At 32.0% G+C, this 25,835-nt stretch overlaps 2 protein-coding genes across 5 annotated transcripts; one reads left to right on the top strand and one right to left on the bottom strand.

Annotated features, from left to right (window-relative positions):
- Positions 1-268: 268 nt before the first annotated feature.
- Positions 269-15,424, top strand: UGP (UDP-glucose pyrophosphorylase). 4 transcript variants are annotated; one of them, XM_085190229.1, is made up of 7 exons: positions 299-430; positions 863-889; positions 10,805-10,991; positions 11,256-11,488; positions 12,394-12,599; positions 13,311-14,082; positions 14,380-15,424. In XM_085190229.1, exons 1-7 carry the CDS (start codon positions 404-406, stop codon positions 14,485-14,487), a joined length of 1,560 nt encoding a protein of 519 aa, XP_085046355.1. In that variant the 5' UTR covers positions 299-403; the 3' UTR covers positions 14,488-15,424. The 4 variants fall into 4 exon arrangements, with proteins under 4 accessions (XP_085046357.1, XP_085046355.1, XP_085046358.1 ...); XM_085190231.1 differs by lacking the exon at positions 863-889 and having other exon boundaries at positions 269-430; XM_085190232.1 differs by lacking the exons at positions 299-430; positions 863-889 and adding an exon at positions 2,668-2,818.
- A 251-nt stretch (positions 15,425-15,675) lies between these two features.
- Positions 15,676-25,127, bottom strand: LOC146536433 (solute carrier organic anion transporter family member 74D-like). Its single transcript, XM_085190430.1, has 12 exons — positions 24,947-25,127; positions 20,834-20,998; positions 20,456-20,626; positions 19,479-19,688; positions 18,892-19,083; positions 18,488-18,609; positions 17,990-18,085; positions 17,545-17,735; positions 17,141-17,254; positions 16,598-16,719; positions 16,219-16,359; positions 15,676-15,999 (listed from the first exon to the last, which is right to left on the bottom strand). Exons 1-12 carry the CDS (start codon positions 24,951-24,953, stop codon positions 15,824-15,826), a joined length of 1,707 nt encoding a protein of 568 aa, XP_085046556.1. The 5' UTR covers positions 24,954-25,127; the 3' UTR covers positions 15,676-15,823.
- Between the last annotated feature and the right edge of the window lie 708 nt (positions 25,128-25,835).

The raw sequence follows: 25,835 nt of genomic DNA, 5'->3' as shown, positions 1-25,835 counted from the left end.
TATTTGTAAATAAAAATAAATCAATAAGTTTTTAATAAAGGGTTTTTATGTTTGATCTATATCCTACTTTTATATTTAACGCCGGAATTCATGTTTTAAGTTTGAACACTACTATAGTTTTAGGGCTAAGATATACTTTTAAGAAAATAATATCGAAATTCTTTTTAACATTTTTTATCTCATTAAACTAAAAAAATAAAATAAAGACGATAACAAATGTATAAAGGCGTGCTAAGTTAATCTTTGCTCTGCGTAAAATAAAAATATATTTGACAATCAAAACTGACATTGACATATTGTACCAAATTGACATCTGTCAAATTCACATAAACACGGTATTTGTACTCGCTTGGAAGTCGGTTATTATTAATTTAATAATTTTAAACGGTTTCTACAGTGAACGATGGGTGATAACGAGCCAAGGACAAAGGTAATAGTTATCTATTACAAACGATTGAACTCTGTAAAGAGTTATCGCGTTCTTGTATATACGGTAGATATTATTTTCTCGACCTTGCGCGTTGCAAAGGTCATTGAATTTTGATTACACACTTGAGATTAAATTAATATTCTGTAAATACTAATATTATTTAATTTATAAGAAATATTCTATTAATTGTAATTGACTAAAATTTTGTAGGTTATAATGTAGCAAAAATTACATATAATTCCTACAGGTGTAGGATATATTATGTCACAGTTCTGCCAAAACATATAAATTTCAAAATATAGTCTAAAATTTACAAAAGTTATTGAATTAATTATATTACATTTAGCAAACTCACAAAGTAATTTCCTTTTTTTTAATTAAAAAACTTTTGGACTAAATGGGTAAAAGATAAAAAGCTATTATAAATTACAGGCCGATGACAACAGGCTGAAACCTGCGGTAAGAGAAATAGAAAGAAAATACATGTTTTTTTTGTAATTAACAGGACTTTGTATTTTATATTATTTTTACATAGAAATTATAGATAGAAATAATTAGCATGTTTCCAGTCTTTTGTTTTCATAGAAAATATTTATGCATGTTTACAACATAGGTGATGGTATTAATGATTCTCCTCAATTATGTTGATGTATATGTACCTTATGTGTTTTAAATTTTTTGTAAAATAAATGTCTCTTCATTATTGTTTAAATATAAAATGAAGTGTATAGTGCCTTATATAAGTTAAAGCCATTTTAGTACAGTGGGATAGCATCTAAACAGTAAATTAAATGTTTGTGGGTTCTTTACTCAAATAAATTGTATTCATTTCTAAATACTGGCACATTCGGTTCACTCTGTGTATCCAGTGTGGTATGGCAGATACTAATGAAGCGTCAAAAACATGCTCAGGTGATTTGGGTATGTTGATACAATAAGTGATGAAAGACAAAAAACATTTATGAAGGAAGGGAAGACCTTGCTTCCTTCCTTCTTATTGATAGCACAGTGTGGATGGTACTGGAAGGTCATATAAAAATTGTAGACCTCATAGTCCTCATGGTTTTTATAAGACCTCAGAACATTTTCATTACAGAAGACGAGGCAAAATCATACCTCATGAAGAGAATGTAGCATTTGGCACTCTGTACCCTTTACCTTTACCTGGCTAAGGGGATAAAGTGTGAAGCTGAAAAATATTACTTAGTCATATCAATTGATTAGTAACAATTTTTTATAATTTCCACCAAAATATTTTCCCACCATAGTTATTAAAAAAGAGTAATATGTATATACACAATAAATATAAAACAATTTTATATCAAAAATGATGATAGGTGAGATACCAGACAAATGCTTACCTAACTTCAATAAAAAAAATAAATGATAAATACAAGTACTTACATATGTATATATTAGTGGCACAGTACATAAAACAATACTAATATTTTTCAGATTTCTGTCATATTCTTTTTATGGCCTTTTTTAAGTGCTTCTAGATGCACGACCAAAATAGAGTATAAACTTCTAACCTAAATTGGCAGATTATAGAAAAAATATTGACATTTTCCACTTCTCGACTGATTAAGAATCATGGCAAGTTGGTGACTTACATAAAAAAAAATGGATTTAAACCCAGCACATTTTTTCGCACAATAATCCATTTCAATATAATAAAGATAAATTATCTAAATATATAACCTAGCAGTCTTAAATTTTGTTAAGAGTGCTCGTGTAATGGTCTAATCAATTTTTTGATACGCGCGCGATAAACTATCTGAACTTTGTTACTAATGTTTATTGCCGATTTTTCACGCCACATTAGAATGAAATATAAATAAGTCGCATATATTAGAAATTATTATTAAAAAAATACCATTTGAAGACTTTTTGGTGGTCAGCGTCCACGACAGGTTTTGGAATTGAATTTTGATTCCAATTTCGATCCAATTCGTTTAGTTTGGAGTTAATAGTAAAATCTTTTATTGCACCATAGTTACTTTACTTCGGTGTGTCATTAGGATTATAAGAAAATTACTAACGTGTGCAAATTGATATTACGTCTATCTAAAATATATACACTAAGACCTAATAATCAAATAAGATGACAAGGAAAAATATTAATTACATCTACCTTTTGAAGTACTTTTAAATTTAAATATAATTAACATCGCAACGAACAGACAGTAAGCGTACGATGTTTGTAATTATATGAACAAGTACATAAGTAAAGCAATTTCATCATTTATCATTTAGTATAATAACGTCCGTTGACAATTGTGCAGCTCGCTGTGACATCCCGCCAAAAATTGACAGTTCAAAGTGTCAAAGTGAAGGTCGGTTTTTTTTTGCGGATCGTGAATTTTAGCTATGGATTTACTGGAAAAGGTAGGATTTTATATATATTTTTCTAATGTCTGTATAAGTAGATTAGCATTTAAAATAGTATGTTCTTCTTCTGCTTCTGACAAAATATACCATAGGATTATTATTTACTTTGTTTTGTAATTTTCATTGAAAATTATGCTTTGATTATCTCGTTATCTTTTTAGTTAGGATACTTAATTTTTATTACTATATGACAAACATATGAATATAATATTCTAATTCAAGTTCAATTAATACCGTTTATCTAACGCAATGTAAAATAAGTCCAGTTTCAAATATATACTAAAACAGTTGTCAAAACACTTTAATATTGACGTAATAATTTATTACTTTCGTTCGTGCAATATTAACGTTTAGCGTGTTTTATTTAATTATAAAATATGTATAAATGTTATTTATTACCTTTTTATATTTTTCAATGAAAAAAATCAAATCAACACCTCATTTCTGCGCCTGATTTAAATATAATCTTTCATTTTTAAGATATAAATTGAGGTTTATTAGCCTAATATTAATCGTTTGATTAATAATGATTTAAATTTAATGCTTGTTCAATTTAGGTAGACATTAACATTTACGGGATATTAAATTGAATTTATTTCTTAATACAACTGACAAATCAAAAATTAAATGTTTATTTAAAAATATAGAAATTATAAAATAGTACAAGGCAAAATATGAATTGAAATAGTTAATTATATTGACAATATCCTTATTATTTAATTAATATTATAAAAAAAAATAAACGCCTAACTGAATGCTATTGTTCGGTATTTTTATTTCGGGATAGTCCCGTTCAAAACAAGACGTCTGGCCACGTTAGCTATAACCGTAGTAGATCGTAGTAAGCAAAAATAGAGACTCTACTAGAGTTAATCGTACCTGCGTAGAATCTTATTTATTTAAGATGTATGTATAGGTACCTACTTACGTACAAAATCGTCCTTAGGTTGCATTATCACGATTGTTTTGCATTATACATATATATTTATTTAGGTTCACATCATATACCGCACATAGCAGGGTAGGGAGAGGGAAACCTTGGAACGTAGTGTTAAGACACTCCGTATCCATTAAGGCACTTTCTTTCTCCACTTTCCACCGACATCTGGAGGCGTTGCGTGTTGTGGTGGAACTCAACGCTACGCTTTGTCTCGTCACCAAAGAAAAAAATAAAAATATTTAATTTCCCCGAAAGGGAATCGAACCCACATTCTGTTGCGTATACAGATGATTAGCTGCCTGCGCCACGACTGGTCTCAAAATTGCCTTATTTAATTTTAAAAATTATAATATGTAATTAGTATTCTCTACACAGTGCCTATAACTTCGTATAAAGTCTAAACAAAGTAAAAATATTAGACAGACATGTTTCAAACGACTTCTACAGACTGACAGTAATTTGTTACTACCGTATATATAATAAGGTAATTATAGAAGCTTAATTTTACGATTTTCCTGCTACTTTTGTGTTTTATCTAATATAAGATTTGCCGTAGTGTGTTTATATTTGTGAGAAGTTCTTCTCGTACAGGGACGACCGTCCCCCCTTTTTTTCCAACCAACTTGCATTTTTTAGCTATAACCTATACCCCGCATACAGCAAAGTAAGCAGAGGTAACCTAGTGTTAAGTTAATTTTTCGATATAATGCGTGTTGAATGGAACTTTGGAATCGATTTGGGATGGAACCCCTATTTGGAATCGAACTCACAATCGTCGCGGCTTTAGTTGGACGCTGTGCTGCAGGGCCAAGGCGGCCCCTTGAACTTAAGGCTTATTTTTTTAGTTTATTTATGGTAAAATATTGTCTAATCCTTCGACCATTATTCTTTAAAGAAAATTATTCCATAAAGTGGGATACGACACTATTTTTATGTCTAAAAATTTATGTTTAAATATCAAAAAAATTAAAATTCTTGTGTAATATTATTAGAATTGATCCGTGTGAGTAACGTTTGTAAATTTATTTTTATGGGCTGAAGCGATAAAAATCAATTATTACCAAGTAATGGACTTGCAACAACAAAGCAAAGAAAAATATCTATTTTGTAAATAAAATGTTACCTATATTTTTCAAAATGATTAATCCTATTCTGCGTAATTTCACACTTAAATTTCTTAAAAAAATAGAGAGACCAGAGAGTAGACCAGTTGTGGCGCAGCAGGGGCACAAGCGAGCCACTGTATATGTTCTGTTAATCCATAATTTGAAATGAAAATAAAACATATTTTCACACGCGACAGGTTGTGGGTTTGATTCCCACTCGAGGAAATAAAATATTTAGTATTTTCATTTCCACGCTCTGTTCTGGTCTACTCGATACAGAATGCATCCAGTATTCGGCGGGAAGTGTGGAACGGAATTATGTTAATAGCAACGGAGTGTCTTTACACTGGGTTCCCAGGTTCCCCCTGCCTACCATGCTATGTGCACGATGCAGCGTGAAGCTGAAAAATAATTCTTTCTCGATAAATGCAATAACCAACATAGAAATATTTTTCAATTAAAATCTCCAATTCCTTCACTAGATATCGAACCCAGTACTCTGAAGTACCAATCAGGCACATCTCATCTACGCCAATATAGAGTTAATAAATAGTTTATAAATATAGACGAAGACAACTGCGCAATTAAAGATAACATGCTTGTTGATTGCTATGAGAGTGTATTATTATTATTTTGAACTCAATGCTTTTGGGATTAAAACCTTTTTTGCTTGCACTTTTAGTGCGCTTAAATATTCTAAGAGTTATTTTAAAACAAAATCCAATCATTTATAGCACAGGGTTTTAATTCAAATGAGAGGAAGGCTTGGTAACTACTGTAGGTGAATCAACACGCATTGTTAGTATGAATGAGCACAATTGAATGAAATTGCCCTTGGAGTAACATCTTGATATCTATTTTGCGTTATATAACATGTGGGTATCATTTATCTGCGAATGCTAGTAAGACATAGGTTCTGATATTTGAAAGAAATGAAGAAAGGACGAATGGAAGATATGAGATGGATGAGGAAAGGCGTATTGCTGCCGGTAAGAGAGTTAACGGAACCTTAGCTACATGCATTGATGAAACAGCGAAACGTCAACAGGGTTTATGTTGGTATCGATGCTGTTATAAAGCACGGAAAAGAAGGTACCTATTACACAGTATAGAAAAAGAATGAAAGAAAAATGTATGCCGTGGAGATGCGATCTTCGTAGGATATGCGGAGTCAGCTCAGCTGATCGAATCCGCAATGAAGAGCTAGGCAGAATGGCAGGTACTAGCGAGGATGTCACGGTAAGAATGAAAAAAATATGTTCTTGCATCTTATGCATTAGAAAAGAGTTGATAGAAACAAATTTAATAAATATAATTATTTATCGCTCGAAAATACTAAAGTGAATAACATAAATATTGTTTTCCATTAGCTTAACTCATATCAACTATACTATATGCTAGTCGTCTTCGTATCCATCGATAAGTCAAAACCACAAGACAGAATTAGATCTAGGTGTAGATTGACAGGTAGTCTCTATGGCTCATTAGTTAATTAAGGAATTAGGAAGTAATGTATTTAATCTGTAATATGTAATCTGCTTAAATGTTAATAAGAAAACAAAATGAAAAACCCCCAAAAATCACTACCTCGTGCTTGGAAACCACTGCCTCGTGGAGAGTGGGTGACGGAGTGTCTTAACAGTAGGTTCCCTCTGCTTACGCTGCTGTGTGAAGCTGATTTAACTTTTTTAAATTTAATAAAAATAAACATAGTAGGTACTCCGTTTCGCTATACAAAATACGCTGAAAATACTTAAAAATAAAAAAAAACACGATTATTCTTATATTCCATCCAATTAAAAACAGTTTATAATATATATATATATATTATAAATTAATATATGTTGGTATAATACAGGTTTTTATTATGCTAGACGCGATAACCCCATTACTTGTAGTGAGTTAAGTATATCTACGACGTGCGTTGCATAATTGCGGTTATGATAATAATATAGATAAAAATATAAAGTCAAGTGGGAACTTACAGGGATAGAAGGTTCCCCCCTACTTTTGTTGAATCAAATCATCGTTAAAACAAAGTCTGAGTTTTTATTTTTTTTTAGTTTTTCTGATCTGTAATGTATTTTTTTTAATTTCACTTTTTTGAATTTCTAATTATTTTAATTTCTATCTAAATTTCTAAGTAACCCTGTGATAAAGAGATGAATAAATAATCTTAAGCTGGTACTAATAAATTTAAGGCTATCGTTGCTCAGACCACCATCGTCGGTCTGTAAACCCCATAATAGTGGATTCGATTGCACAAAAAATTTCATAGAATTGAAAGCAATTTAAGCTATTTTAATAACATAATACTTATCTGTTTGTCTGTGCGTTTGTGTGTCACGCTAATCTCAGAAACGACTTCACTTTACGTTATTTTGGTAAGCTCCCCTTCACACGTAGTGTTTGTTTTATTTCAATGGATTTCTAAATAAATATATGTATATATATATGTAGGTAAAGTTAAAAACTTGTTATTGTAAATTATATTATTAAAAACGAAAATAATGCTGATTATTAAATTAATAATTATGTAGTTCAAGCGGGCGAAGCCACGAGATTGTATATAATACATTCAGAATTATAATATAGTATGTTTGTATATTAAATACAAATATTAGAAGCCCATCGCGCAATATAAACGTGCTTGTTAACCATTGTCCGCATTTTGGAGGTCAGAGGTTCGATTCTCAAGGCGTTTCACGTTTATTTTAAACAAAAATCGGCTTTTTACCATTAATTGACTATTAATTTTAGCGTTAATAGCAGCAAAAAAAATACTGATTTAAATCCTCTTATATACATATCTATAGCCTTGAGCGTTATATATACGTTTGCTTGTATCTACATTCTACAACCTGATATTTGCTATGGTGATAATGAAAAAAAATCAAAATGTATAAGGTATTAGAAAATATCGTTTAAAAAAGATTTTTTGTAATTACCTCTACATATTAATACGAATTAGATGTCTGCTTCGTATGGGTAAAGTTAGATTAAATAATTATTGGCTCCCATTTTCATATTTATGTTTGTCAAGAAATATTATTAACAAGGTTGTGGGTTCGATCCCCATTCAAGGAAATTAAATATTTATTTAATACAAACGTGAGGCTAATAAAAAAATATAATTCTTATGCCATTACAGCCAGCTTCACTACAATTTATGTTCAGACGAACAGACGAACAGGATACTGTACTCTATATATAGATTAAACAATTTCCTTACAACGTCAAATTTGAGATAACTGCGACGCTATCAACTCCAGTCGGTAATCGTACTGCATACAAATCGGTACATTTGTAAAACTACAATAAAAATAATTGTATAAAATAATGTTTAAATGTTTGTAAGTGGATTTGGATTGAATTTGTAGAAATATGCCTTGCGAGAACGGTTTTCTTCCTTCTTGGGTATGTGTTATAATTTTTATTATGATATTTATACATAGAGAGACACAAATGTGTGACTGTAAAGGCGATTGGTTGTGGGTTCTATTCCCAATCGAGGAAATGAAATATTTAATATTTTCATTGCGACGCTTTAGTAATGAGGCAAAGAGCAGCGTTGAAGTTCACTACTCAACACGCAATGTTTTCAGAATTTGGTGGAAAGTAGGGAACAGAAGTGTCTTAATGGGGACAGAATATCTTAATACTAGGTTCCCAACTTCTCTCTGCCCACCCTTGCCCCAAAGGATACAAGGTGAAGCTAAACAAAAAAATCTATAGTAACAACTTGCCTAGGTACCTAGTTGATTCCTGCCTAATTCATACCAAGATATTGAATTTTGGGTCCAACTTCTAAATTCGGGGAAAAATACAAACATTAAGTCTAAATGAGACTCTTAGATTATCTACAGACAACAATTGCGTCACAATCTCATAGAAATTAATAATGATGTCTGTTTTTTATTACGTGTTATACCTAGGTGATTGTAAATGCGCATAACGAGTGGGTATTTCATTTTTTACATGTTTACTTTTATTATAAAAATAATAGTATATTTATTCATTATATTTAATTAAAAATAATTTATGACTTTTATTGGCGCGTATTAAATTTGTTATGTCTTTTCGTACAGTCATCTAAATGACAAATAGTTAATAGAAGTTATATGATATACAATCATAAAGTAAAATATATTATTTATTATCTGTACTTGTAAAAAAATGCACAGTTGAGGAAAATTTTTCAAATAAATATTTTTTCTTTATTTATACTTATTTTAAAATGTCGAATATTTTAAGAACTTACTTCACCTACTTTAGTTGAAGTACATAAATTATTTATACGAGTACTTTATTTTAAAAAATAAGAAAAACATTAAGATGACAACCATAAATTAATCAGATTTCATTTTCTCGATTAAAAAAAAACGCCCATACAAGGGCCTCGGAGAGTTACATTATATTTTTAAGTATTAAGCTTATAATATTAAGATATTTTGTTATTTCTATATAATGAGTTTTAATTATTAATTTATATGTTAATATTATGTTTAATATGTATGACATTCACATTGATAAAGTCCACCTCCTACTTCATTTTTAAAAAGAATAAGTTTCATTAGACTCTGTAGTCTAATGTAACTTCTTTAATGTTAAAAATCTTTTTTTTTTAAATTATATGTTTTAGACACATATATATTTTTAGGGTTACGTACTTTTTAAAGAAAAAAATTATAATGTTGTCTGTCTGTCTATCAAGAGTCTTTATCTCAGGAATGTTTGGAGATATCGAGTTGAAATTCAAACCAAATACTCGTATCTACAGATCCATGATTTTCTGAAAAAATCGTATTTCTACATTTACTTAAAAAAAGATGATGGCATAAAAGGCTTTCAAGAATACCTTAGTTGTAGTTTTATTATATTTCTTAATTGCTTATTATATGTTAATTATTGAACATATGAAAAGAGATTACCACTTATAGGAATCGCCTATACCAAGAAAATACCAGTGTAGTGTAAATAGGATTCGCCGACCGAGAGTTCCGTACCGTATCGATATTATCATAGGAATCGTAGACACGAATATTTGATATAAATTTTGATATATCCTCGAGATCTTGAGATATATGGTGTTGATAGATGGACCACAAAGTGGCCTAACCTTGTATACGTGTTTTGTATTTGCCTTTTGAGGTACGTAAACCTAAAAACTCAAAAGAGGAAAAAAAATATTGTATCTATTTTTATCGTTCTCAAACGTTTTAATCGAGGATACGTGAAACACGCACAAAACACCCGCGTACTTACTTACAGCTATGCTGTCATCTTCGTTACTTCCGATTGAAATTATACGTATATAAATAAATATATGTATAAATTCTGTTTTTATGCTAATGTTAACAAAATAAATAATTCGTATCTAACCAAACGCAGGCCTTTTATTTTTTTAGGATTCCATACCTCAATAGGAAAAAAAACGAAAACTTTAACACTTTGTTGGCAGTCTAGAGGCTATTTATGTCGAGATCGCGTGGATTTATCAAACCGAACTTAATATTAAATATTTAGGTCTACAATCCTTTGGAGCACTTTACCGGTGTATACGGCAAACTTTGCCTTATGAGCTTGTATTTTTTTATAAGTCATAGGTACTTCTCTTTGGGCTACAATCCTGAAAATGGTACGGAACCCTCGGTAGGCAAATCCGACTCGTATTTGGTTTTTACTTCTTTACATAATATTATTTAACTATTATTTGTATTAAGAATAAAAGCATGAATACCGGGAGCAATAAGTATTACGTAATTAAATTTTGGTGCCCCCTCCCCCGATTCAACTGTAGCATGTGCAGTTATTTTGTACTATATTATATTTGTCTATATGTAAATCGTTTCTTTTTTTTCTACTATTATAAAAGACTGTTAAAACATACATAAGTTGAATTAACTTTTTAATAAACATTAAATTTATTTATTTTAGATTAGAAGTCATCAGAGAACACCTTCGGGATCCCGGGACTTCAAAGAGGCAACCAAGCGAGATGCTCTCGTTAGGCTGGAAGTGGAACTGGAACGTCTGTTGTCATCGTTGCCCGAGACCAGAAAGGTCGTCGTGGAGAAAGAATTCCGTGGTTTTAAGAACTTGTTTAGCAGATTTTTAGCTGAACGTAAGTATACCTATACAATTCTCTATTTTTATCTTTTTTTTACTTTTTGTATTTATTTATAAGTTCTATATTTACTTATTAAAAAAAAGTTTGCCAATAACAGGCTAATAATTAATATTAAAATATTATTATTTACTCGGAACCCACTCGATATACTGGTGCGCTTGAAAAGTTACTATTAAAAAGATGCGACTTTCGGAGTGACCCGATACCGATCTCTATTTTTAATTACATAATTAAAGAGAAGATAAATTCAAATTTTAGAGGGACCATCAGTAACATGGGAGAAGATCCAAAAGCTTCCAGAAGGTGCAGTGATCGACTATTCAACTCTAAATACACCGACTACAGACAATGTCCATCATATGTTAGACAAACTAGTGGTAGTCAAGCTCAACGGTGGTTTGGGAACATCGATGGGATGTAAGGGGCCCAAGTCAGTTATCCAAGTTAGAAACGATCTGACCTTCTTGGATTTGACTGTACAGCAAATTGAGGTGACCTTTTTGATTATTTCTATATAAGAATTGTAATGTTGTGGAATTTTATTAGGGCGTTTTTATTAAGTCGAGCTATGTAATACAATTATTATTATACATAGTGGTGGACTAAGGCTAAAACAGGCCCTAGGCAACATTATAATTACGGGCCCTTATGTCATGACACATACTTTACCTTTGGTACTTCGGTTTTAAATGTTCTATTTAATTATAGGAATCTAAGCAAAAAGGGAAAAATAATATACATTTACGTTTGTTTTTCTCTTATGTTATGTTAAATAATAATAAGAATTAAGTACATAATAAAAAAAATAAAAACCTAATTTTCGGGCCTCAAAAATTACGGGCCCTAGGCAGTTGCCTATGTCGCCTAGGCCTTAGTCCGCCCCTGATTATACATTTATTTGGTGCGTATACCTATTGGCTTTGATCATCATTCGCCTATAATTTCTAGTGACGTGACGGCTCACTATATCATGATTGTCTTATTAAATTTTATACGCCTACTAATCGATTACACGGAATGAGTCTTTCTATAAGCGATAAATAGGAATGCATAAGCAATCTTGCAATCTTAGATTAAGGTATAATAAAGTTTTAATTTTTTTGATTTTTTTATTGATAAATATTGTTGAGGTCATTTTGGCATGGTGGGATGGCATCCAATTGTAACGTGGTGGTTGTATGTTCGATCTAGATTTTCCACTTACAGCCCGAACTCTCCTAGGTAGAGTAAAGAGTGAATCAGAAAGAAAAATAGCAATAATAAATCTCACTATAGATCGGAACTGTAAAACTAAATAAATTGTGAGTTCGTCTGCTCCTTCCATCTAATACCAGCACCAGCACCAAATCATCTATTTTCCTGAATCTAATCTATATTTAACTACTTTGCTTTTCAGCACCTGAATAAAACGTATAAATGTAACGTTCCTCTAGTCTTAATGAACTCTTTTAACACGGACGAAGATACCCAAAAAGTTATACATAAATACAAGGGCTTGAAGTTGGATATTCACACTTTCAACCAGTCCTGCCATCCAAGGATCAATAGGGAGTCTCTTTTGCCGATTGCCAAGAATTCCGATGTACATTCTGATATTGAAGCGTAAGTATAACCCAAATAATCCAAATAAACCAAGTTTTGGTATTTTTTTGGGTATTATAACTGGACGCAACAGTTTATTATGGATCCTTATCCTGCGAACGTTTTCCATAAAAGTTAAAAGTTTCCATAACTGATGTCTAAAACACGTGCGGGGCATGAAATGCTTCCAAGCTTAGCTTGCTCTACATAGAGTATTAGCGTTTAATATGGTAAAAAGCGTGAAATTGAAAAAAAACCCCACTGTATTTTACGTATTTTTTTCTTCAGTTCGGCTAGAAAGTAGAAGTTATATAGAAGGTAGAAGTCAGATAGTTTACAATTACAGATACGCTAAACACTGATTATATCTTTTTGTTTCCTAAACACAAGATAAAAATATGTGTTCATCGATCGACAGGTGTTATTGAAATATATTTATCATTTTCTAATCGATCGTCCCGGATATGATATCATTTATAAACCTATTGTAAAATTAAGTCCAAAGTAAAGATTTGGAAATCGGATTATCATTTTTAAAGAAATTATTAAGTAATAATCTTTCAACAAAATGTCATGTTTAAAAATAACTTAGTTTATCTGATTTTGAATACCATTAGTAATGTAAATAAGGTACGTAGGCCTGCGCGTAAAAAAATAAAAAAGTCGTGTACGATACTAAGCAATATAGGATTTTTCTTAGTTATTTATTTAAATACGTTCAAATTTCTACAGATGGTACCCACCCGGTCACGGCGACTTCTACGAGTCCTTCCATAACTCTGGTCTCCTTCAAAAGTTTATAAAAGAAGGCAGAACGTATTGCTTCATCAGCAACATCGATAATTTGGGAGCCACAGTCGATTTGAACATTCTAAATCTACTTCTTAACCCAGAACAAAAAGCTTGCTCGGAATTCGTCATGGAAGTCACTGACAAGACCAGAGCTGATGTCAAAGGAGGCACTCTCATACAATATGAGGATAAATTAAGATTACTTGAAATAGCTCAAGTTCCAAAAGAACATGTCGATGATTTCAAATCAGTCAGTCAGTTCAAATTCTTCAATACAAACAATTTGTGGGCCAAATTGGACGCGATTCAAAGAGTTGTGGAACAAGGATCTCTAAACATGGAGATTATAGTCAATAACAAGAGTTTGGCTGACGGTGTCAATGTTATACAATTAGAGACAGCTGTAGGTGCAGCCATGAAGTGTTTTGAAGGTGGGATAGGCGTAAACGTACCTAGGAGCAGATTCCTTCCCGTAAAAAAGACATCAGATCTCCTTCTCGTTATGTCTAACTTGTATAGTTTATCCCATGGCTCGCTAGTAATGTCACCACAAAGGATGTTCCCCTCGACCCCGTTGGTGAAGCTCGGCGACAATCACTTCGCGAAAGTTAAAGAGTTTTTGAATAGATTCGCGACTATACCGGATTTGATCGAGTTGGACCATTTAACAGTTTCGGGAGACGTCACGTTTGGTAGAGGCGTGTCTTTGAAGGTGAGTTTTTGTATAAATTTAGAAATTAATATATATTTTTAGAGATTTGGAGAGATTTTAATGGCAGTTTTATTCTATTAATTTTATATAAAATTTGTATATAAAAATGAATTTAACCCAAAACTTAAAGAAATTATTCATATTGCGGTAACTTATAGATATATAGATATTTAATTTTAAACACAATTTGGATGCTTGAATATTTAAACAACCACCATCGTCAGAGCCAAAATCAGTATTAAATATTCAATTTAGTTATTTCGTATAAGTATCAATATTTTTTTCTTTTTTTTTCAGGGCACTGTAATAATAATCGCAAACCACGGCGACCGTATCGATATACCATCAGGCGCTCTACTCGAGAACAAAATCGTATCCGGCAACTTACGTATATTAGATCATTAAGAATCGATTATTGGTTGAAATCGATTTTTTTACTTAAATCAATTATTGGTTCAATCCGATTGTCTAGTCGATGCAGATTTGATAGAATCTATTAAATAATGAAACTATAATTATTTAATGAAAATTAAATCATATCTCTCTGAAAGTAGAAAATGTAAATAAATCAAACTTAATAACAATTTTATTTTCTAAAAGCGAAAAAAAAAATAAAGAAAAACGATTAATTTCAAATTTACGATTTAAAATTAATAATAAGTAATTTGGGCTTATCGATTTTTTGTACTATATACCTTTTGACATAGTGAATAATTTTTATATGTATTTAAAATTTTCTTAAGGGATATTTGAAATTAACACCAAAAGTATAATAGTAAATATAGTAAGTAAAAGTTATAAATATTACTAAAGAAAGTAAATATTAGTATATATGAGGGGTTTAATATAATTTATTAGGTTGTAGATATTTTCCTTGTTTTATATTTTTTTTAGTGTTGCCATATTTATATATATTTCTATTGGTTTGAACATATTTTATTAAAGTTTTATTTACACTTTTAATGTTATAAAAATATATACTAACAAAAAAAAATTATGAAATGAATATTTATGAATATATTGTATTATTATATAATTACTATTGTTTTGTTTATATTATAGAAGTACAAAGTGTGAAGTAAATTATAATTATTTTATACGTAAGTACAATTAGTCTTTGATATTACAAATGGCAGTTACAGATATCAATAAGGATTTAATTGATATTAAATCTTAATGAACGTTTATGTGTAGTAATAATAGAATATGATGTTTTTATGTATTAGCATAAATTGAAAATATATTAGATTTTTTTAAATGTTTTTATCTAAAAACGGATTACAATTATTGTAAGTTGGTAATTTTCTATCGCTCAAAGTTCATAATAAAGTTGTTAAAATAATATGTAGTTTATTTTTATAAACGTAATAATTATATTTTAAACCAAAATAACTGTTGATTTTTTTAATAATAAACAACATTGTGATGTTTTCTATTTAAATTTAAATAAATAAATCGCTTTATAGATTTTAACTGGTAGCTTGATATATTAATAAATAGTAATGAAATAACCTTTTCTTTTTGAAAAAATGTATATTTTCTCATTATTTACAACATATTAGAAAAATCACATATTTAAGAAAATTATTTCTCCTCCATATTGATGTGGTTGCTTATTTTATCTATACATATGTAAATATAGAGTAAAAAAGCGTTATTAAGTTATTTCAATGACTTTCTAAGGGAATAATAAATGAGATAAGTCAAAAGAGAAATATAAAAAAAAAAACAAACAGTAAAACTAACTGTTATCAGGGTCGCTAGTAACAAGCATTTCAGGTGCAGGCGGGAATCGACTCGCCATTATACTGAATATGCCTGATAATATTGTTAGCACTGCGCTAACGGCACCTATAGACCATATCGAGAAATTATGAAATAGACAGATCCCCTTCCTTTCGTAGGCACACGTTAAATCTGAAATAGATTAATAAGATAATTATAATAATATCTTTAATAATATATATAATGTTTAATATTTTCATAAGTCAAAGCCCCCAGAATTTTCGGAACAGAAGTGTCATAATGGGAACGGAGTGTCTTAACTCTAGGTTCCCAGGTAGTCTAGTCTGCTTTGTGAAGTCCTACAGAGTGAAGCAGATTTATAAAATTTATAAATGAATTATATACACTTACGACTTATCACCATGTATATAGCGTGACCGAGAACGTGAGAAAGTAGTCCAATGAGAGCGAAGCTAACGCCCAACGCTATAGGTTTGTCCCGCGTCCGTACTGCTCGTAGAATAACCATTCCTTGCATTAAAAATGACGCCGCTGGAAATTACATAAAAATATGTGATATATGTCGATAAAACTAATAATTAAAAATTAAAGGCCAGTCGTGGTGCAGGGGCACAAAGTGTGACTAAACCAAATGGTTGTAGGATCGATCCCCACTCGAAGAAATGAAAATATATTAATATAAAATGTATATTTACATATCTTCTGTGAAGCTGATTTAATTTAATTATTAATATGTAAAGTACAAAATAAAAACTTTTTATCCAATCACCTGTGGCAGCAAGCACTAATGTGAAAAATACCAAATAAATGGAATACGGAAGCCAACAGTCTGGCAACGTGCAGCTCCCCCTCACTGCGCGGTTAGGACCACACTCGCAGTTATCGAACAGCCTGTATACAATGTTTTAAATGTTTAGAAAATACTTAAGAAATAACACATTATATTATAAATGCTTAAAAAAATTGAGGCCAGTAGTGGCGCAGATTTTCTGGCAAATTTTGGAGGCATTGCGTGTTACTTTGCCTCGTTACCAGAGCGAGAGCCTGAAAATAGTAGATAAATATATCATTTCCTCGACTAGGAGTCGAATATACAAACTTTGTGTTGCGGTTATGTCCGCGCACACGCGACAGCTGGTTTACTAGGCTCCATAAATTAATACATTTATAAGCTAATTCTCTCCACTTTTATATAATATTAATAAAATAAGGATTTAAATTAACATTAAGTTACTAATTTTTAAATAATTTTGAATATAAAATATGTATTTCAATATATACAATATACATAATAAACAAAATATAAACTTACAAAAACCCATTTAGATCTTCGTATTCCCTGCAACCGGCGTGACACGGCGAGAAATAAGTAGTAGAGGTGTTTAATATACATACTGGACTGAAGCCGTACGTTTCTGATGCACAACTGAAAAGTATAAATTTAATTACTTTATTAACTTCACGGATATAAGAGGTAACCTGGGGTGGGACGTGTTGAGCGGCGGCATTCAACGCCGTTCTCAGCGTGAGGAAATGAAAATATTAAATATTTCATTCTATTCAGTTTTATGATAAAATTTATGTTCCCTCCTACACAAGAAGCAAGTTTGTGTCGAGTAAACACAAGGAAAATAAAGGTGAAGAAGGAAGTATCAAATATTCTTAGCTAATCTTAATCTAACAAAACGCATTTATTTAAGAAAAAAAATACAGTACCCGCATCCAGTGCTGCAGTTCGGTTGTTTATATGTACCATCAAAACCTGCAATCTGATTAGTATTGCAGCTGAGACCTGCAAGAACTGCAAAGAAAGCAGCTACAAGTATGCAAACAGCTCCACCCACTTTAGACGCAGTGTTAGATTTAACACCGTCGCTTCTACGGGCTGAAAATCTCATTCTAAATATCTGAAATTGAAATTACTCGTATTGATTTAATTCTACTGTTTGTGGTTAATTTATTTTAATTATATTTAATTATAAACGATACTTTAAAAAGTTATCGAGTCAAAGAAAAAGGTTTCACTTGAATTACATTTCGAGTGAACGCAGAACTTGGCACCCATATAGATAGGATAAGCAGATGATATGGGGCTACTGTTACATCATAATTATCTATTCAAATTAGAAAAAAATAAAGATAAAAAGAAATTTATACTTACGGAAACAAAGAAAATTATTACTAAGGAACGAAATATGTCCATAATCGTTCGTGTGGTGCGAGGATCTTGCCGCAATGTCTCGACATGGAATTTTGCCTAGAAGAAGAATTTTTTTATAGGTATTTACACGCTGTATTCTGTACATAGCAGGCAAGGGAACCTAGTGTTCTTTTAATGTTTTAAAATCCCCACTCTGACTCTGACTCTGGCATTTACTTGGGCTGGTTGCTGTCTCTTAACAATTTATTTATAACGTCAAAGCTGGTTATCTCGGTCTTTTTTTATTGAAATGTCATAGACAAGTCACTTAAAAGCACGTATCAATAGATAAAAATATCCACAAATATTATCATTTTTATAGAGAACAAAGAAAATATTATAAGGACATTCTTTCCTGCACAAATTACTCATTTCATATGTACTTTAAGTTTAGTTTATACTTAATTGGGAACCTAACTATTATTGAATTATAAAATTAAAATAAATATAAACAGGTACCTGTATAGATGCGGTGTCGTAGTTGACGTACCCAAAGAGAGCTGTGTTTAGGAGGGAGAGCGCTACCGTCTGCAACATTAACGCTTTGTTGCTTAACATACGACCGATTGGCTTTAGGATACCTGAAAATATTGATAAAATACAGTATTAAAGATTTAAATAAATTTTAATTTTACATATCTTATTTTTTAATTGAGGCCAGTCGTGGTGCAAAGGCACAAAATGCGACTGGTTATGGGTTCGATCCCCAGTCGAGGAAATGATATACTAAGTATTTAATATTTAGTATTTTTAATTCGGCGGAAAGTGGGGTATGTTAATATGGGGTGTCTTAATGGAACCCCTGCGCCGTGACTGGTGTCTATTAAGAATATTAATGAATTTATAATATCAGATCAACTTACAATTATACTCCACCTCCTCGAATTCCTTATAACCGTCCATTTTTCTTGGGAACAGAGTGAACAATATGGAGAACATGAGTGTCAACATAGAGAGGGACACCTGCGCCTCCCACCAGTCCTCTCTCACGGATACACTCCTCATCCAGTTCTGACCACTCAAGCCCAGTGAGAGGCGGATTGAGATTAAAATACCTGGAAAAGTTTTAATGTATGTATTAATATTCAAAATTACTACATTTAAAAAAAGGAGTAAAAAGTGATAGCATTAGCTAAGAACATACTATATAACATATTTTTTATTTTTGACAAAGACAAAAAGAAAAGAAAAAATATATATATTGGACTTCATTTTGGACAACTTAGAGATATAAGGTGTTGAATGATTTTTTTACTTCGTACTATATCCGTTCCCATTAAGAGAGTTCCGCTCCCCACTTTCAGCCGAATTCTTGACACATTGCTAGTTGAGTAGGAGAACTAACTCAACTAACTAAAATATTTAATATTACAATACCCAGAGTGGAAATCGAACCCACATCGCGTTTACAGTTGCACGTGCACCACGACGACCAAAATAAAGTACTTACCATAAAAATATGGTCCACTTTGAGGCTCATGGTCATCCAGGTATGTGATACCATGTGCCCAAATACTAATTTTCGTCAAACTACAAAATATGGCTGTGATGATGAGGAAAGCTGTACGCGGGGTTAACAAGGGATCGTTCTCTCTAAAATCTGGTTCATAATCATCTATAAAAGAAGTGTAGGCTGAGATTTCTCCACCTCCACATAGTTCTGGAAAGAATTGAATAGAAAATACGTAAGTATAAATAAAAAAATATATAAAAACACACATTTTACCTAGAAATTAGAAAATTATCTAGGCATTGTGTTGAATGGCGGAACTTAACGCCGCGCTTTGCCTCTACACCAGACCGAAGGAAAGAAAATAATTTAATATTTCACGTCACACGTTTGTCCTTGCGTCACAACTGGCCTCGATGACAGCTTATAATTTCAATCAATTGAATTATAAAAGATTTTCTATTCTATATCTGTAATTAGCTTATTACGATAATTATTTAAAGAATGTAAATAATTATGAATTACCAAAATATTATTAGATATAGATCTTCATACAAAAAAAAATAACAACCCATAAGTGAGTATTATCGTTGATCGATTGTACTTCAGTTGATATGGTTCGCAAACAAATTAAATATTGTTACGTAAAAGGGAATTGACGCATTTTTTTATTATTATGCTTATAATTGCTTTTAATACTCCTAAATAGATAGCAGTACTTCTAAATTATATATACGTTTCCTAAAAATATTTTTCATTCCTTACAATTAATATGAAATAACAATTTAACACATATTACTTTTTTTATCTTCACGCTGTATCCAGCATATGGCGAAGTAGGCAAAAGGGAACCTGGGAACCTAGTGTTACGTTTAATAAAACAGATCCGTTCCTCTCTTTCCCCCGAATTCTGGAGTTATTGCTTGTTAAGTAACGGATAAAAATCTATATTTTTTAAACTATTAACAATCACTTACCTACGGTTGGTTTTCCAGAATTAGGATAAGGGAAAGCCAAGACTATCAATCCTGATAAGGCGGTAGCACCCAGCCATCCTGCTAACGTGAAGTGTCGGGATCCTCGTCCCCACCACGCTACTATTGAACCGAAGACGAATTCAGCACCACCAAGTCCTAGTTTTAACCAATCTGGAATAATATTTAACATGAATTATTAAGAATATTAAAATATAATAGTGCTAAACATTTATTTACATTCGTTCTATAGAAACGCTTGTTCGCTTGTTCTATAGAAAACTTGTTGGATTTTCTCTAAAATACTTTAAGATTTTATATTTTGTAATGTTAAAAAATAATTTATTTATACTGTTTAAAATAAATTTATCTGGAGTTCACCTTCATTGATTGACCTCAAATATCCAGATCCAGCGTTCCTCCTCAGAAGTAGGAACACGTAGCTTTCCAAGAACACTACGATCAACAACGCCCCTTGTAGGAACAGATCGAACCTCGGTATCGTCAGGATATATTTGCGAAGAAGAAACCATGCTTTTAATATTACTGAAATAAAAAATATATATATATGAAATTTTATATTAAATTTAATACTACTTATCGCTTTTTCCCCGCATAATAAGGTATTAAGACAGTCCGTTCTCCATTTTCCGTCCAATTTTCGAGACAATTCATGGCGAGTGGCGGAACTTAACGCCGCGCGCGGATACGCACATAACCAAATAAAAAATGATGTCATATATAAAGCCGCTTTTTTGGTACGGGGAAAACAGAAATATCTATATAAAATTTAGACAAGTATTTTAATGAAATTATCAAAATAAATGCTGATTAGATACCGTACGAGCGTACAATAATTTGACGTTAATTATTGTAGGGGGGTCACCATTGTTGATATCAATATTAATTGTATAGATATAAATATAAAATATAAATAAATAAATTATAAGCAAAAAATCATTTTTAGAAAAAGCTTTTATTTAAATGCTCTAAAAAGGAGAAAATAAAATTTGTCTTTTAAATTTTAACTATCAACTCATAACCTCATTGTACACAATTTATATGATCATAAAAGCTTGTCGCGCGATTTACTTGTGTAACTAAACTAGTGCTAATTTAATTATGTAAAATCTGCTAAGTTTCAATTTTTAAAGTTTCAATTTAATTAAATATTGATTAACGCGACAAGCTTTTATGATCATATAAATTGTGTACAATGAGGTTATGAGTTGATAGTTAAAATTTAAAAGACAAATTTTATTTTCTCCTTTTTAGAGCATTTAAATAAAAGCTTTTTCTAAAAATGATTTTTTGCTTACAATTTATTTTTTACTTTTTAGTTACCACTGATTAGGTTTCTCACACTAGAGACATGTACCACGATTCCTCTTCTATGGTTAGGAATGCTGTTGGCGACACTAGACCCTTCCCGATTACAGTGGGGGTTCACCAGGGCTCGACTCTTAGTCCGTTCTTATTCAATGTAGTGCAGCCTCCATGGCTGATGATGTATGCCGACGACATAGCACTCATTGACGAGAACCGACTGACGCTGGAGCGTAAAGTGAACCTCTGGAAGGGTACGCTTGAGACCGGCGGTCTTAAACTAAATGTGTCGAAGACCGAGTACATGGCCTACGGGAGCCCGGACTCGAGCACGATCCTTATAGGTCCTGAGCCAGCCGTTAAGTCAGAAAAGTTCAGGTACATTGGATCCGTTATGCACGAGTCCGGAGGCATCGATCACGATGTCCATGGCCGGATAAGTGCTGCCTGGGCCAAATGGCGGGAGGTCACTGGTGTGATCTGTGACCGAAGAAAACCACCAAGCTCAAGGGACTGATATACAAGAGCATCATACGACCGGTTCTTTTATACGGCAGCGAATGTTGGCCAGCACTATCTCGGCACACTCAGGAGCTTCACGTCACGGAAATGAAGATGCTGAGGTGGATGTGCGGCGTAACGCGGTCTGACCGCATACGTAACACATTCGTTCTAGGTAGTCTTGGGGTCCGTGACGAAGCGGATAAGCTCCAAGAGCGCCGCCTGAGATGGTTTGGCCACGTTACGCGCCGGTCTAAGAACTAAGTCGGATGCAAGTGCCTTGTTATATCAGTTCCTGGAGTCAGACCTCCTGGACGCCCAAGGAAGCGCTGGTTGGATGTCGTGATGCCGGATATGAGAGCCAATGGTCTAACCACCGAGGACGCTAAAGACCACGCAAAGTGGAGTAGGTTGAGTAGGAAGGCAGACCCTGGCAATAGCCGGGATTAATGCCAGGAGGAAGAACGTTTCTCACACTAGATGTCATATTATTTTTCTAATTATTCTCGGCAAGCCCTTTCATTTGATACCCGTATTGCAGATGTGCATAAATAATAACTATTCCGCCATCTTAGATGTTCCGCCATATTGGATTAAGAAAAACGTCACATTTTTCGAGTTACTCTCAACGAGCCCTCTCAATAGATATTCATATTGTAGAAGTAGACTAAAATTACCTATTCGGCTATCTTAGATGGTCCGCCATATTTCATTTAGAATGACGTTAGATTATTTTTCGAGTTGCTCTCAATGAGCCCTTTCATTTGATATCCATATTGCAGTATTGCAAAAATAATAACTATTCGTTCATCTTGGATGGTCCCCCATATTGGATTTAGAATAACGTCACATTATTTCCCAAGTTGCTCTTAAGAAGCCCTTTCATTTGATACCCATATTATAGAAGTGCATTAAATATAACTATTCCGCCATCTTGGATGGTCCGCCTTATTAGATTTAGAATGACGTCACATCATTTTTCAAGTTGCTCTTAAGAAGCCCTTTCATTTGATACCCGTAATGTACAAGTGCATCAAAAATAACTATTCTGTTACTTTGGATGGTTTGCCATATTGGATTTAGAATGACGTTACACTATTTTTCCAGTTACTCTCAACAAACCCTTTTATTTGATATCCATATTATAGAAGTTCATGAAATATAACTATTCCGCCATCCTGGATGGTCCGCCATATTGTATTTAGAATAAAGTCACAAACCTTATCGTGCATTGTCATCCAAACCAATCGTGTATACAAAATTTCAGCTCAATCGTACGAACATACCTTTCATTATATGAAAGCACCAAAAACTTGAATCGTGTCGATTCTATTGGATTTCAAGTGATGTCACATTATTTTTCTAATAGTTCTCGGCAAGATCTTTCATTTGATACCCATATTGCAGAAGTGCATAAATAATAACCATTCCGACATCTTAGATGTTCCGCCATATTGGATTTAGTATAACGTCACATTATTTTTAGAGTTACGGTCAACGACCCATTTCATTTAATATCTATATTGTAGAAGTAGACCAAATAGATACTCGGCTATCTTCGATATCCTCCTTATGGGATTTAGAGTGACATCACATTATTTTTCGAGTTGCTCTCAACGAGTCCTTTCATCTGGTACCCATATTGTAGAAGTACATTAAAAATAACAATTCCGCCATCTTGCATGGTCCGCCATATTACATTTAGAATGACGTCACATATTTTATCGTGCATTGTCATTCAAAGTAAAAGTGTAAACAAAATTTCAGCTCAATCGGTTGACGATATCTACTTCAAAATTGAGCTCCAAGATTTCACCCGAACCCACATACATACATTGCAAGTTAAATAAAAGCTTTTAATATATAGAAGCCATTCGTGGCGCAGGGACACATGCGTGTGAGTAAGCACGACAGTTTATGGGTTCGATTTCCACTAGAAGAAATTAAGTATTTAATATTTTCATTTCTTCGCTCTAACGTCGAGGAACGAGGAAAATGAGGAGCAGCCTGTCTTAACACTAGGTCCCCTCTGTCTACCCTAAAGTGAAGCTAAAAAACATATAGAGTACTATATGAAAATAACATAAAAACATGTTTAACTTAAATAATATTTGAAAAGGGGAAGAACCAACGACCCCTGACATAGCACCCAAGGTTATAAGTCACAGATCAATTTGTAAACATTACATATATATATTAAGATACTATATATATCTTAATATATTATTATATAGGAATATTTTTATCATATAACCTAGCTTTTGAGTGAAAAAAATCGAATTTTAAGGCCGATTTGAGGCCGTCGTTACGCAGTGGCGCAAGTTGTAACGGCGGTTGTGAGTTCTATTACTATTCGAGGGAATGAATTATTATTAATTAATATTTACAATGCAATAATATATGCAATGCCTTGAAAATTCGGCGGAAAGTGGACAACGGAGTGTCTTAACACTATGTCCCTACGCCTACTCTACTATAAATTAAAATAAACGACTTTAACCTATTAAATTTTTATAAGTTCATCCACAAATGTATGTAGATACGTTTTAATTTCTATTTGTTATCTTGTCTGTGTCTTTTCATATCCAATTGCAAACATGAAGATGAACGAAATAAATGCAAAAAAATTAGATTATGTCTAATAAAACAAAAAAAATTAAAACTTACCCATCATGTCCACAGTCCCAATCACTGGTTAATTTAACAAACAAATATATTCAACAGCATTTTAATTTATATTTTACCTTAAATTATATTAAAACTAAAGCGACCGTGCGACGTTTAGTACACTGCCGTATACGTTTTCGGTTATCGATTGTCAAAATTATCAGATCATTTAACTGATATGATAATAGATATATATATATATATATATATATATATATATATATATATAGAAAATAACATTTATAGAAGATCAATGTATGTATGTGTGTTTTTAACCTGATAACGCCTAAAATAAAAGCCGATGAACGCCGACTGCACACACAATTGTCACGTTCCACCCGAACCGAGAGCGAAAGTGAGAGCGCGGTATAAACGATAGAGAGGCACGATCGGTTAAGCGTTCCCATTGTTACTAGTAAATTATTTTGATTTAAATAGTGACTCGATAAGTGGGGAACGGAAGTGTCTTAATGAAAACGGAGTGTCCTAACATTAGGTTCTCAGTGTTCTTTCTGCCAGCGTGAAGCTAAAAAAAATACTTCTATAAAAAAATATCTTTTACAAGCAGCTTTAAACTGACCAACTGACATTCAGTCCATATAAACATATATCTATTTGTGCCAGCCACTGAGATTATCTAAAGACTTGTTTACCTCAAGATATCGTTTATCTTAATTTTATCAAAGAATTGGCGATAATTACCGTATCTAATACAATAATTATTAATTTTTGTATGACCTTTGCCTGCAATCTTTATCTTTAGGATGCGCGATAAAATAGTTTTTCTTTAGGTTTTTGTCATTTTTTAAGCATAAGTTTAATTTTTTTAAGCGGTTTTTGCATGTTTCTATTCTTTTTATAAAAAATGATTGAATTCAACGAACGTTTT

This window comes from Heliconius melpomene, chromosome 9 (assembly GCF_056956725.1).
Source record: "Heliconius melpomene rosina isolate 202511_hmr_F chromosome 9, ASM5695672v1, whole genome shotgun sequence".
Classification (NCBI taxonomy): domain Eukaryota; kingdom Metazoa; phylum Arthropoda; class Insecta; order Lepidoptera; family Nymphalidae; genus Heliconius; species Heliconius melpomene.
Note: the sequence above shows the minus strand (reverse complement) of the source record. Positions and strands in the feature narration are given on the sequence as shown.

Excerpts from the sequence above, each read along its gene's own strand:
- UGP (XM_085190229.1), top strand. The coding sequence starts at position 404 with ATGGGTGATAACGAGCCAAGGACAAAG. Across the intron at positions 11,489-12,393 it reads TGACTGTACAGCAAATTGAG|CACCTGAATAAAACGTATAA; the intron begins GTGACCTTTTTG and ends TTTGCTTTTCAG. Across the intron at positions 14,083-14,379 it reads GTAGAGGCGTGTCTTTGAAG|GGCACTGTAATAATAATCGC; the intron begins GTGAGTTTTTGT and ends TTTTTTTTTCAG.
- LOC146536433 (XM_085190430.1), bottom strand. Across the intron at positions 19,084-19,478 it reads AAGTGGACCATATTTTTATG|GTATTTTAATCTCAATCCGC; the intron begins GTAAGTACTTTA and ends AAACTTTTCCAG. Across the intron at positions 16,720-17,140 it reads GAAGATCTAAATGGGTTTTT|GCTGTTCGATAACTGCGAGT; the intron begins GTAAGTTTATAT and ends CATTGTATACAG.